This window comes from Ovis canadensis, chromosome 5 (assembly GCF_042477335.2).
Source record: "Ovis canadensis isolate MfBH-ARS-UI-01 breed Bighorn chromosome 5, ARS-UI_OviCan_v2, whole genome shotgun sequence".
Taxonomy (NCBI): Eukaryota; Metazoa; Chordata; class Mammalia; order Artiodactyla; family Bovidae; genus Ovis; species Ovis canadensis.
The window spans coordinates 113,880,526-113,895,867 of record NC_091249.1 but is presented as its reverse complement, the minus strand read 5'-3'; the positions used below and the strand labels follow the sequence as shown (position 1 = coordinate 113,895,867).

The 15,342-nt window shown below is 35.5% G+C and overlaps 1 protein-coding gene across 1 annotated transcript in view; it reads left to right on the top strand.

Moving 5' to 3' along the window:
* The window catches only part of SLCO4C1 (solute carrier organic anion transporter family member 4C1), a 90,167-nt gene that overhangs the window by 65,220 nt on the left and 9,605 nt on the right, over window positions 1-15,342 (top strand). The window contains exons 4-9 of the mRNA XM_069590187.1: window positions 1,238-1,334; window positions 3,021-3,142; window positions 4,112-4,224; window positions 7,127-7,271; window positions 8,083-8,278; window positions 14,174-14,327. Coding sequence (XP_069446288.1) covers window positions 1,238-1,334; window positions 3,021-3,142; window positions 4,112-4,224; window positions 7,127-7,271; window positions 8,083-8,278; window positions 14,174-14,327 — 827 coding nt within the window. The remainder of the gene's footprint in view (window positions 1-1,237; window positions 1,335-3,020; window positions 3,143-4,111; window positions 4,225-7,126; window positions 7,272-8,082; window positions 8,279-14,173; window positions 14,328-15,342) is intronic.

Sequence of the window (15,342 nt, the reverse complement as noted above, 5' to 3'; positions counted from 1 at the left end):
GTCACTAAAGATAATTTGGGAATCATCGATTTCCAACGTTTTAAATCATGTATTTCTATCCATAAAGGTTTTGTGAGCATGAATCTTAGATATACTTAAAATTTTCTACTAACACATTTTTTACATTTAAAAATATATATCAGTCACTAAGTCCTGCCGAACTCTTTTGGTGACCCAATGGACTGTAGCCTGCCAGGCTCCTCTATCCATGGGACTTCCTGGCTGAGAATCCTGGAGTGGGTTGCTATTTCCTTCTCCAGGGGATCTTTCCTACACAGGGACTGAACCCACATCTCCTGCGTTGGCATGCGGATTCTTTACCGCTGAGCCACCAGGGAAGCCCATAAATTAGGGTAGGACAGATAAATAAAAGTCTTACATGTTTTCAGATCATCTTGCATGACCTCTACTTTGGAGCCTTAATCTAGTACATAAATCATTTTTGCCACTGATGTATGCTTCACTTTGTGTTTGGTATATTCCTTTCCTTCCATGTATGGGAACGAGAATTTCAGTAGTTAATAATCATTTCAGAAGGTGGTGCCATAAGAAGATATAATTTTTTGTATGAATAATTTTTTAATAAAAAGTAAAAAGTTGTGTATGGCAAAATTTTAAATATCAGAAAAACAAGGTCTGTTTAATTCTGCTGCCAGTTAAAATGGGAGATTCACTAAGAGCAAGAGTTTACTGGTTTACTTTTAAGAAGCAGACTAATGACCAGATCCAGGTTTTAAATCAGCTGCCGTAGTCCAAAATAAAGAATGCATTTGGAATGTGTACAGCAGGCTACAGTCCATAGGGCCGCAAAGAGTCAGACAGGACTGAAGCAACTTAGCATGCGTGTATGCACAGAAGATAAAAGGCTTCTCATTTCACCTTGCTTTCTTCCATGAGCCTTGCAGACAGAAATTGCCATCACTGTTCACAGAGGGTAATGGTGGATGAAGACTACCCCTGCTGTGAGTTCACAGGACATAGCTTTCCACATATTTATAATTATTGGATTTGTTGCAGTCGTTATTGTAGTCTAAAAAATTCTATATAGATTCATCTATTTGAAGCTCCTTGACAGTGGTACCACTCAAATGGCATTTTTTAGTTAAAAATGTGTAATTGTGATGTAATTTGAATCATTTTGTTTTTCTGTAGTAAAATATTTGTCTTTCTTGACTTGTCAGACATTCAAAGCAAAATTGCACAGATGATCATGTTCAGTGTCTTTGCTTTTTTCTAGGAATTGGCTATGCCATGTCAATTTTAGGCCCTGCTGTTGGCTATGTGCTGGGAGGACAATTGCTAACCCTATACATTGATGTTGATTTGAAACACAGGCAAGGCGATATCTATTTTTCTTTTATTTAGATTTATATTATTTTAATCATGTTAGTACCACAGGCAGAGCATTTTTATAGTATTTCTTCAGAATAACATGAGGGATTTTTCTGGAAAAAAAACTGAATACACACAATTTTTATGTAGTATTTTGGCTGCATTGCTTCATGAATTAATGCCACATCATCGCTTGGTATAGTGTATTTATTCATAAATAAGGATGACTGATAGCTGGTCTTATTTTTCAAAATATACAACCAAGATGCTATGCATTGTTCAAAAATAATAATTTAATTAAAATTAGTTGTGCTTTCAGTAGATGTTGCTGTGGGTGGATAGCCTGAAAGAGTCTTAATAGTTTATGGTTCTCAGACAAAGTGCTGTAGTAGCTCTAATACCATAGAGATAACAGTTGTTCAGCTTTAACAATTGTGACACTGGAGGATAATAACAGATAATGTTTATTTATCTCATACTATGTTTCAGACAATATAGGTATTTTTGTGTGTATAAGATGTGTAATATAGGTTTTGTGTATATCTCAAACTTTATTTTACATGCCATTTTATTTAATCCTCTCACTTATCTTATAAGGTAGTTGATATACAGAACTGGTAAGTGGCCAAGGCATGAAATGAAGTAGGTCTTTTTGACTCTGAAACCCCCTTCTTACCCACTGAGTTACCTTCTCCTTTTCTTGAAAAGAGAAGTTAGTAACCTTTGATGAGAGCATGTTTTCTCATTTTACTGTAACTACACAGTCCTTTGCATTACTGTGAACAATGAATAAGAAAACATAGTCACAGCGTATGATCTGTTCTTTAGCTATGAGTCCTAGGTTAATCTTTTTAGAGACAAGGTTAATCTTTTAGAGACTGTAGGTTAATAAAAGCATTCAGAGGTTGTACTATGCAACGATACTGTTGGATGCAGTCCTAGGTTAATCTTTTAGAGACTGTCTAAAAGGTCTGGAGAGGAAGTCCTGCAGTAGAGAGCTGGGTTTTCATTTTGGTGGGGTGAAATGAGTTATCGGAATAGTGTATTTTAAGGGAAAGCTTGTTGATATAAAAACGTGACAACCATTTTAAGAAACTGTTATGGCAACCCACTCCAGTATTCTTGCCTGGAAAATCCCATGGACGGAGGAGCCTGGTGGGGAGCCTGGTGGGCTACAGTCCATGGGGTTGCAAAGAGTCAGACACGACTGAGCAAGTGACTTAACTTAATATATATCACTTTAAGCAGAGTTTTCACATTCAAATGAATGCCACAATTGAAGCACAGTGTATTGGCTTTTAACAAAAATTGGTGATTTGCTGTGAGATGTATTTATTATTCTATATATATGTTACATATTATAATATGTAAAGAAGTAAAAGTTAGCCAAGATTGAAGAATGTTCAGAAATTCTGTGTATGCCTTCAAATAGTTAACATACTTACATTTATTATTAAATAGCTAAAACTTTTATCCTGTATTTGTCATGTGAAATACTTGTAGGCCATTATTCTGAGACCATTTATGCCTGCTATCCATTGGGATTCTTCAAAATGGCTCCACTTAAAATTTTGAATAATATAGTTTATCTGTATATGCATTTGAATTATAAATTATGTAGTTATCAGGGCTGAGTTCTAACTAACAAGAGAGAGCTGACGCCTGCCTCTTGTTTTTCTGTCACACAGCATTGATATCACTGAGGATGACCCTCGATGGCTGGGGGCATGGTGGATTGGATTTCTTATATCTTGGCTGCTTGCTTGGTCTTTGATAATACCTTTTTCCTGCTTTCCAAAACATTTACCAGGTAAAAATGTCTTCTTTAAAACCAGAGTTTTATTCCAATTCTAGGCCAAGTGGTGCTTCCTAAATGATTAATAAGAACCCTGGAAATTAGTAAGAACTCTGGAAAATTCAATGTTTTTCTTTTTTACATAGAATCTCAGTTGTCTGCTTATGCAAACTTTTGAATATGCCTCTATTTTAGGAGATATTGGGTAACACTCTTAATATTCATGGCTTTTGTTGGTTTTTCATTAATACCTAATAAAACTGTACATATTCACCTTTTTATTAAATACTTGCTAAATTTGTAACAAGATCAGAATCTTGTTTTATGTTTATTCAAGATATAATATCTTTTAAACTATTAGTTTGTATTTAATTGGTAACTTCAGGACCCAATCTACATTAAATTATTGATGTTAGTTATTGGTTAATGATAATGCAAGTACTTTTTTTTTTCAGTTGACACCAAAGTCATGCTATAGTATACTTATTTTCCACCAAATTTCAATACTAAAAATTTGTACAAAAATAAAAGATTAATGGAAAAAATATACATTTCTTTCTCTGTGAGATTTTGCTTCTTTATAATTGTGTGGTTCATACACGTATCTATAGAAGTATTTTTCTCTAGGCTGAAGACATTTCGTTGTTTCTATTGTTATATGTGCAAGAATAGATGATTAACTTTTGGAAACAGGCAAAAGAAAAGTAGGAAGTGTAGCAGTAGATGGACTCATTGATTTTTTTTCTACCCTGGGCCATTCAGCTTCTGATTCCACATAGTGACTTTTCTCAACTTTATTCACAGTACTGTTATTAAAAATTAAAGGACATGATAATAGTTACTAAATATTATTTCATCTAGAAAGTATGTTAGAATTAGAGTAAAAGAAAAAAGCTTCTAACTCATTTTGTTTAATGTGTAAATGATGAGTCAGAATCATTTGAAAGCAAGAAGACAGAGTGAGTATATTTACTACTTTTTTAGGTACAGCAAAAATTCAAGAAGGAAAAGTTTCCCAAACTCATCAGAGTGATTCCTTACAAGCTACAGATGGTAATTTTGGACGAAGTTTTAAAGATTTTCCAGCTGCTCTAAAGGTACAGTGTGTACACACACACACTCATACAAACACACGTACTCCACACACAGTTACATATGTGTATATATATATCAATATCAGTGTCAGTTCAGTCACTTAGTCATGTCCTACTCTCTGCAGCCCCATGAACTGCAGCATTCCAGGCCTCCCTGTCCATCACCAACTCCTGGAGTTTACCCAAACCCACGTCCATTGAGTTGGTGATGCCATCCAACCATCTCATCCTCTGTTATCCCCTTCTCTTCCTGCCTTCAATCTTTCCCAGCGTCAGGGTCTTTTCAAATGAGTCAGCTCTTCACATCTGGTGGCCAAAGTATTGGAGTTTCAGCTTTAACATCAGTCCTTCCAATGAACACCCAGGGCTGATCTCCTTTAGGATGGACTGGTTGGATCTTCTTGCAGTCCAAGGAACTCTCAAGAGTCTTCTCCATCACCACAGTTCAAAAGCATCAATTCTACGGTGCTCAGCTTTCGTCATAGTCCAAGTCTCACATCCATATATGACTACTGGAATAACCATAGCCTTGACTATACAGACCTTTGTTGACAAAGTAATGTCTCTGCTTTTTAATACACTGCCTAGGTTGGTCATAACTTTCCTTCCAAGGAGTAAGCGTCTTTTAATTTCATGGCTGCAGTCACCACCTGCAGTGATTTTGGAGCCCAGACAAATAAAATCAGCCACTGTTTCCACTGTTTCCCCATCTATTTGCCATGAAGTGATGGGACCAGATGCCATGATCTTCATTTTCTGAATGTTGAGCTTTAAGCCAACTTTTTCACTCTCCTCTTTCACTTTCATCAAGAGGCTTTTTAGTTTTTCTTCACTTTCTGCCGTAAGGGTGGTGTCATCTGCGTATCTGAGGTTATTGATAAAAATGTAAAACAAATAATGTTAATAAACAGTATACCCATACACAGAAGTATTATCACAAAGCATTCTTGCTTGCTTATTTACTGTAGTTCTAGCTCTTATACAGACTTCTCCAGATTTAATTGTATTGTGCTTTGAGTAAATGAAAAGTATTCCTCAGTAGAATGGTTAGAAGAACGTGAGTTATCTTATTGGCAATATCAATATTCAGTAGTTATCCCATGCCATTTCTCTTATGTGATGGGTGGATCAATTACCAATGAATTGTAACTATGTTTTTGAGAATGCCAAGCCAGTATTTTTCCTTTGTGGAAAAAGTGGCAGTTAGAGGTTACTTCTTTTGAATTTGAGGTTAAAGAAACAATAGTGTTATGGTCTATTTTATTAAACTTGGCAGAGTATTCTGTTTAGCATCATAAAAGTTTTGTACATAAGGGAGTTTATAATTTTACCTTTTCAAAATTTGAACTTATTTGCTGCTGCTAAGTCGCTAGAGTTGTGTCCGACTCTCTGTGACCCCATAGATGGCAGCTCACCAGGCTCCCCCGTCCCTGGGATGAACTTATTTACTTTTCATTATTTATTTTCCTCCTCAAATGAAAGCCTTAAAATATTTTTACATCATCCATCCTACCTTTTAACTCTCCTTCCTCCTCTCCCATATAGGCACATTCTTGTGTTTTGCTGTGGTTGTTTATAATTTTAAATTCCAACTTTTTATAGTAGTTTTGCTTTATTTCATATGTTTCTGTTTAAATTTATTTTTATAAATTCTCACATGTATTACCATCAAGACTCATTACTCACCAATGCTTTTTTTAATCCTTATGTTCTCTTGCTTGAATATCTCAATTCTGATTCAAATCTCTATAGATACAGCATTTTATAACTGTCTTCTCAGATAGGATGCCATTTAAGTATCCTTGAATGTCAGAATGATATTTCTAACTGGATGAATACTTTCAGATCATACTTCTTTAATTTTCATTGTCTGTAGATAGTGTTTGGCTCCTTTCGAGTTAAATATGTTGAAGTTGAGAAGTTTCAAGTTAATGTGATTCTTAGTTATCCTTTCCATCTGCCAATTTTTGAATTTCTCTTTGATTTCAGGAACTTTACTAGGTCCTACGAGTCTATCATTTTTCATTAGTGCCTACTAGGAGTCCATTATCTTTTTCAATCTGAAAGCTTAAATATTTTCTAGTCATTATTCTAAATAACTATTTCATTTCTTCATTCAGGTGCTTTTTTCCTTTTGTCATTATTGTTATTTTTATGTTGCATCATCTGGCTCTGACTTCTGAACCTTTTATGTTGCCTTTTTGTGCCTCCTCTGTGTGTGTGTGTTGTTTAGTTATGGATTTTTTTTTTTTTGCATTGAATATTCCAGAACTATACTTTGTAGTTTTTCACTTTATGGTTACATATGGTGACATAAGTGAATCTCTCTGCTCTCCTCCGGTAGATTAATAGATTCTGAGAACACCAGCAATATAGACCTTTGTTTAAAATTGCTTAACTCTATACCCAGCTAAGGTTCTTAACTACTGATTGCTTCACTTGTGGAGTGAAACTACAAGTATGGTACTTAGGAACCATTCTCATCTCTGCTTACAGTCAATTCTTCATTTATTAAATATAGGAATTTAGAGCACAATAAAAAATTGAGTAAGAGGTAGATTTATTATATGGAGATTTATAGTAAGACTGGGGAAGGGAGCTTTCCAAACCAGCTTTCACCTCCTTTCCCTAGTCCCTTGCTTGTGATCAGGGCACGTTCACCCTACTGATTAATTATCTGTCCATTTCCTAGGTGCTCTATGTATAATTTTTTATCAACATTTTATGTAGAAGGCTATCAATAATCAATATATATTTTTGTGCTAATGGAAATGCTGAAATTTTAGAAATAATTATGTTGTATTTATTTAAAATGTGCTATTTCATCAGGGAACTTACCATTCTAGTGCTACGTTTTGCAGTATAATCATAGTTATTCATTTGGTGAACTGTATTTTTTCTTTAGAATTTGATGAGGAATACTGTCTTTATGTGTTTAGTTCTATCAACTTGTTCAGAAGCCTTAATTACTACTGGATTTGCTACCTTTTTACCTAAATTTATAGAAAATCAGTTTGGAATGTCTTCTAGCTCAGCAGCTACTCTTGCAGGTAAAACATTTTCTTTTGTTGTAGCTCTATCTAATAATTTTATTTTACCACATTAGATGTTTATTGAATTTTATGTGTGTAAAATTTTGGGTGCTGCTGCGGCTTAGTTTCTTCAGTCGTGTCTGACTCTGTGCGACCCTATGGGCTATAGGCCTCCAGACTCCTCTGTCCATGGACTTCTCCAGGCAGGAAGACCAGGGTGGGTTGCCATGTCTTCTCCAGAGGATCTTCCCAGCACAGGGATTGAACCCTGGTCTCCTGCACTGCAGGCAGATTCTTTACCACTGAGCCACCAGGGAAGTGCAAAATTTTGTTTTTTAATTTTTTTTATTATTTTTTTTGGGGGGGAAGTGCAAAATTTTGGATAGCCACTTGTTGAAGTTTATACTGATTTTGATATGTTTCCGATTTTCTGATATGAGACAATTTGTTGTATGAATTTGAGAGCTACAAAGGCTATATACATATTGATCTTAATATTCAAAACATTAATTTTATTAACTTCTCATTTTAATATGACTATTAACTCATTTATGCATGTTATTTCTAAATCACATGAATGTTTCATATGTTAGAACCAGAGTAGTACTTGTTTTTGATGTTTTCTAATTTTTGGTATGAGGGAAGTAGAAGGTGCCATTTTCTATTAAGTTAAAATGGTATAAATTTTATTAAAAATTATATAAAAATCAACTGAGTGACTAACACACACACATATAAAAATTATAGTTTTAAAATGGTATAATTATTGGTATAAATTATTGAGTATACTTGTATGTTTTCTCACTGTCTGTATCTTTTTTCTCATTAGGGACTGTTTTAATTCCTGGAGCTGCTCTTGGTCAGATTTTAGGTGGTATTCTTGTTTCGAAATTCAAAATGACGTGTAAAAACATAATGAAGTTTGCTTTGCTCACATCTATAATTTCACTTGTACTGACTTTTGTGTTTGCTTATGCCAACTGTGAAAATGAGCCATTTGCGGGTGTGTCTGAATCATATAATGGGTAAATATATTTCGTTGCTTTTTGATGTTAATATCAGAGTAATAAACCATGTGTGTATTTCTAAGTGTATGCTTTCTTAAAGAAAATGATGAATAATTGGCTTTAAAAAAATTGGAAGACTGCTTTTCCTATGTAAGAATATGTAGTTTTTCTATTTAGTTTCAGTAATTGATATCATATTAAAAGTTGGATATTTTCAGGAAAAATTTAAGGAACAACTGTTCTGTACTGAGTACTATGCTCAAGGATACAAAGATCAATATTACAGAATCTTTGTCCATAATGGATTCAACATCCTAGGGAGAATTTCATGTTATATGTTCCTGTTGATTTAAATTTTGAAACTCCTTACAATGAAATTCTTTCATTAGGTAGATTGAACATAGAGCAGGAGAGAAATTAAAATGAAGCTAGAAGTAGGTGATGGTAATCATTGTATTTACTATAGAAGTTTGTTTGTTTTAAAGACATAAGTTCTTGTTTTTCTGACCTATAAACATGTTTCTGCCTTTAACTGGTTTGACTATTTTATCTTTCTTTGCCTGGTTTATTCTGCTTTAAAATCCTAAGCCATAAGTAGAGGATCTGGACATTGTTCAGCAGAGTGTTTTATAGCCAACAGTACTGCTTTAATTGTTTGAATATATGTATTTGAGACTGTTGAAGGGGATGGTGCACCAGGTCAGGGACTCTATAATTCTGTATTAATATGGATTCAGATAACATAAATATAGAGAAAAGTTTGTCAATAACATTTATCATGATTTGTAGCTACTGTTTATGTCTGTCATTCTATTAATGAAAAATGGCAAATCTTCTAAAGCAGTGTTTGGTTCAGCTTTATTACCATTATTCAGCATTTACTGACTGCTTCCTCTGGTAGACTTTTACAGCAAAATTCCTACTCTAAAGGATTTTCCTGGGTAGCTGCATAGATTGGGAGACAGAACAGTGAATGAAAAGTGTGTTAGGTGTTGAGAGATATAAAGGGCTATGGAATTCAAAAGAGAGCTTTTCAATTTCTTTAATTTAGATTTAGGTAAGGCTTCATGGCACAATAGAGAAATAGGGCTAATATATCCTCTTAAGTATACAAAAAGTTTGAGAGAGAAAGATTTGGAGAGAGGGAATGCAGAGGAATATGTTAAGCCAAAGCATAAATGCTAGAAAGTGAAGGCTAGGTTCAGGCACCGGTTTGAATGGGACTTAGGTCATGTGTCTGGACATAAGAGGGAAATACCTGGAAAGGTTGAAAGGTAGATAAACTTCACCCAGATGTGCTCCAAGAAACCACAGTTTTTTGTATGTTCCTTTTAGAAGTACAGAAACTTACTACTCTATCACCTTGGCAAACAAATGATGTGGATGTGAGTCCATCTGGTGTTTTCTACCTAAACAAGAGTCACTACCCAATGACTTATCCTTAGCTTACTCTGAAGGGAGGGCAAGTGAGGTGGTATCAGTTTGAGGTGTCTGTGGGGACTGGTCATGGAGAGATATCAAGATCTGGGACGTAGAGATTGTGCTTAATTACATACACATTCTTAGTGATGAAAAGACTAAAAGTGAGCACACACACACACACAGGTGTGTATGTGTGCTCAGTCATGTCTGACTCTTTGTGATCCCAGGGATAGTAGCCCACCAGGCTCCTCTGTCCATGGAATTTTCCAGGCAAGAGTACTGAAGTGGGTTGTCATTTCCTACTCCAGGAGATCTTCCCAACCCAGGGATTGAACCCATTTCCCTTGCATCTCCTGCATTGGCAGGTGGGTTCTTTACCACTGAGCCATCTGGGAAAACCCATACGTACATGCACACATACATTCATACGCATGGGATGTGTGTTGTGTGTGTAGATTGTACTAATATAGAGATAAAGCCAAGCCACAACAGAGGTGTGACAGCGTCAGATCATTTTTCTCTGTGGTCCTACATTCTTAGTTTACCTCTGTACCCTGCACATTAAAGTGTCCATATCGTAGACAGCTTAGTCATAATAACCTTACGCAAGAAACTCACTCATAAGAAAAAGTATGTGGATAAAACAGACTTGGAAGCTCAAGAAATACCTCCTTAGTGAGTGAGAGAAAGAGAGGTAGTCAAGATGCAGGATTTCTAGTAGAGTGATGCCAAGAATCTCCACCCTTTGCTCTGTAACCATAGACGATTAAAAAGCTTTTATAACTCTGAATTAATGAATTAGGCTTATTGTAAGGTTCATTCAAAGTCCTATATAACAGTATATCCAAAGTTTAAGATCAGTAATACTGATCATTTCAGGGGATATTTGTAATATTCATAATATTTCAAATAAATGTGTTATTAAATGTTTGATATGAGCAGAACACTGGGCTTCCCAGGTGAGGCAGTGATAAAGAATCTGCCTGCCAATTCAGGAGACACAGGAGATGCAGGTTTGATCCCTGGGTCAGGAAGATCCCCTGGAGGAGGAAAGGGAAACCCACTGTAGTTTTCTTGCTTGGAAAATTCCATGGACAGAGGAGTCTGGTGGGCTGCAGTTCTTGGGATCTCAAAGAGTCAGACACGCCTGAGTACTCACACACGAGTACAACACTAAATTCAGTTGAAAGGAGATTGTCAAAGAGTATTTCCAGAACTCTGGTAGTTATTAAAATTTGCCATTGTCCTGTATCACCTTGGTAATCTATCTGTAAGATCTTTGGGTCTGTTTTGGTAATCAGTATTGGTTATGGTGATTTGCATTCTACTTTATACTTAGTAAGTACGCACAATATTTTTTCCCCTAAAGCTGTAATTTCATTGCTCATCTGAAACAGCACCTTAAAGTGGCATATCCATCAAGGAGTTGCAATAGATTTAGGGAAATCTTTGCTTTTTGTAGAAGCATATTTATAGAATAATAGTTTGGATTCAAATAAAACATTAATGATTAAATTCAGCTATTTGGATTAAACATGTTTCTTATATCTACATATGTATATGTATAAACACACAGTTACATGCATTTTTAAAATACTTAAAATATATTTTGTGTATATTTAGTATTAAAAATTTTTAAATATTCAATTTTTTAAAATAAAATATTTTACATATTTTAAAAATTTAAAAAAATCCATAAACTTAACAAACATTGGCTTTTTTCCTGATAATAGTCCCCCCTTCACTTCATGAAATAAATGTTTACAAATATATAGGCTACAGTGACTAATCCTTGATAATAAGGAATATATTCTATATTTCTTTGTTTCTATGGTAGTTTACATGACTGTCTTAAACTTTGATGTTCTTAGTAATCATTTATCAATAATGTGGGAATTATAAGAATATTTTAATTTAAAAGTTACTGTGTAGAGACTATTTCTAGAGTTGCAGGGATAGTTTTTCTGTCACCTTATTTCTACATATATATTATGAACTAGATGAGAGCAGAGATTGTAATGCTTGATTTCATGAATGGAATCATGCTTGATAAAGAAATCTAGCAGCAGCTGGTAGAATAGATTTGAAGGAGAGGCTCCAAGCAGGAGACCCTAAAATTGACTCTTTGATCACCCTTTCCTTCAGATTCCCCACTGGTGATCTTCCTGTTCATGTCCTTCTCTTTAATCTATTTCCTGTATGAACTTCGTGTTTTCCACCTACTCTTTAAGTGTCACCGTTTTGCAGTATAGCAGTTACTCTCTGCTAATAGTTAGATAAATCACTCATAAGCTTTCAACCCAGTGCAAAAAACTTTGCTTCATGGTGGCAGGAAACTTTATTCCCCCCTGACTTCCATTCATTTCCTTCCTTCCTTTCTCTCTTTCTCTATCTTTATTTCTGTCTCTTTATTTATTTTGGATCTATGTCTACTACTTAAGTCTAGCACATAATTGGAGCTCGTTATGTATTCATGAAATACATGAACCCCCAGGACCTCTCTGTACTCTTCCCACTCTTTACATGGTTGATCTTATCATTCTCGTAGTTTCATCCATATGCAAATGGATATTAAGATACCTGGCTCCAGACCAGATTTCTTCACCGAATTTGGGACTCTTAATCTCAATATGCGTTTATAAAACCACACCCATCGTCTCTTCCCCAAAACTAGTTCTTTTCTGCCAAAATGCCAGGTTAGACACTAGGAGTCATTCTTAACTCTTCCATTCGGTTCCTATCTCCAGTCAGCCAAACACCGAATATTACTGATTCTACATCCAAAATATTTCTCAAATCTGTTTTCTTTCCTCAGTATTCTGTTTCAGTTCTACTACACATTGTCATAACTTATTGCCTGGGGTATTGTAATTGCAAACTTTGTATAACTCCTAGGGTTATTTCTTTAAAATGTACTTTTAACAGTGTCATTTTTCAGTCTAAAATACTTGATTACCTTTTCAAAATAAGTTAAAGCCCTTTGTTTTCAACAAGGCTCATGAGGCACTCAATAATCTGACCCATGACTATATTCCGACTGGATTTCCTGTTACTCTCTGCCTTAGACGTCATTCATATTTCTCCATATAGAATGTAGAATGCTGTTTCCCATCCTTATGCCTTTTATCAGCTTCTCTGAAGTACCTTTCGCCTTTCCCATTTACCCAGCTAACTGACTCATTGTTTAAGACTCGAGTAGCAGCCCTTCAGCCCTCTTACCTAAACTGTGGCTTGTTTTAAGCATCATTCCTCAGCGCAGGTATCTAAAATGCATGTTGTTGACATCTATAACCACAGTCTATAACCATCTTATTGTATACATTTGGTCCATCTCTTCTCCTGAACTGTGAAATCTTTGAGGATGACAACCACCTTATCAGCTCCATAGTCCCAGTTCCTAGGATAGCGGCTTGCACTTGCTCAGTATATGTTCGTTTAATGAATAAATAGATAAGGGATTGGAGAAAGACCTTTGTCTCTGCATGTGTGCTCAGTCATGTCCAGCTCTTAGCAACCGTGCAGATTGTAGCCCACCAGGCTCCTCTGTCCATGGAATTTTCCAGGCAAAAATACCGGATTGGGTTGCCATTTCCTTCTCCAGGGTATCTTCCCAACCCAGGGATCAAACCTGCGGTTTCTTGTGTCTCCTGCACTGCAGATGGATTCTTTGCCACTGCCCCGCATGGGAAGCCCAGCTTTGCCGAGGGTAACCCTTTATATCTTAAAAGAGGCTGCCTCCTATTAAGAGGCAGGATGGAATAACAGTGAACCTGGGAACCAGGAATATTAGATGGCAGAGAAAGTTAAGTCAATTAATTTCTCTAGGCCTCAGTTTTCCCATTGATAAAGTGAGTATGCCCAACATTATAACTGTATTCATCCTTCCAGGTTTAACATTTTACCCGTTCCCTAGAGAAATACCTTGGAGAAGGAAATGGCAACCCACTCCAGTATTCTTGCCTGGAAAATCCCGTGGACAGAGGAGTGTGACAGGCTACAGTTGATGGGGTCACGCAGAGCCAGACACAACTGAGCAACTTCATTGTCTTTCATGTTAGGGAAATACGGTAGTGTCTGGAGCCATTTTGGTTGTCATAGCTACGGGGATGCTACTGACATCCACTGGGTAGAGGTCAGGGATGCTGCTGAACGTCTTAAAATCCCCAGAACCAGCCCTCCCCAGTCCCCACCAAAAAAAAAAAAAATTATCTGGTACCAAATGAGAAGCCGCTTTGTTTACTCTGCCTATGTTTTTTAAAACATTGACAGACATTCTATTATATAGCTGTTGTTTCTACTTCCCATCTCTTCCACAAGAAGTTAAGCTCTATGTGAAAAGGCAGACATTTTGTTTATTTGTTCGCTAATTAAATAAGCATTAAGTGAATGAATAAATGACTGAATGGCAGGATACAGCAATGCTTGCTTCTGATCTGTTCATTAAAAGTTATAACGTAGATAATTTATCCATCTTTTATTTCACGCTGACAGGACAGGAGAACTGGGGAACTTGACCGCTCCTTGTAATGCTGACTGTAACTGCCTGCGATCGTATTATTATCCCGTCTGTGGAGGAAATGGAGTCCAGTATTTTTCTCCCTGCTATGCAGGTTGTACACAGTCTGTTTCCAAAAGACAGCCGAAGGTAACTTGTGTTTGCTCCTTTACTCCCGTGTGCGGCAGTATGTTTATGTATTTCTGGATGCCCTCCTGTCTTCCTCTAGTGGAGCTATGCTACGACCAGTCCCTTCTCCCTGGCCTACCTCCTCCATTCAGAAGCCAGGCATAAAGTTTCAGTCGAGTGAAATGAGTCAGCTCTAGAGCTCTGCTGTACAGCATTGTACCTACAGTCAACAATAATGCATTATGCACTTAGAATTCATTGCTGTTCTTGCCTTAATTTTTAAAAAAGGCCCCAACCACCCCCACGTTTTATGCCTCAGATTCAATTACCATCATGGCAGTTCCTCACATATATCTTTAAATATCACTTCCGAAATATTATTTACCTTTTTACATTGTTTTATTTTTTTCAACTATACTATATGTCTCTTGAAGTCAGGAAACCTCTCTTATTCTTACTAAGTACATTGTATATGATAAAAACTGAATAAATATTTGTTGTTTTTAATTGATAAATGATGGACACATTAAAAAATATACAAATCACTAACCCATTCTCAAGTGCAAAGTTACTTTTAGTAGTGGATTAGAATGTGTATTAACTTACCTGAATATGATTTATTTTAAATTCAATTAAATAGTTTAAAAAAATTCCATAGAAGTTTGTTGTTCTACATCTACAATCTAAAAATTTTATCTTCATTAAATTTAAAAGCCTTGGGAAAAATAATATTCACATTACTAGTATTACATAATAGGTTATGTTATATATTAACAGATAATGTGATAACTTTGAAGAGATCTGAGGGAAATATATGATACAAAAGACTATAATGAATAAGATACGTAAGAATTATATGACAAAACAGCACAATCTTGGTTATTTGAAATATGGATTAGTGATATGACATTCTTTTTTTTCTATATGAAGATAAGTTTAAGATCACAAAATTACTTCATATTTCTTTTAAATATAAATTTATTTATTTTAATTGGAGGTTACGATACAATAGACCAGTTAGACCTAATTGATATCT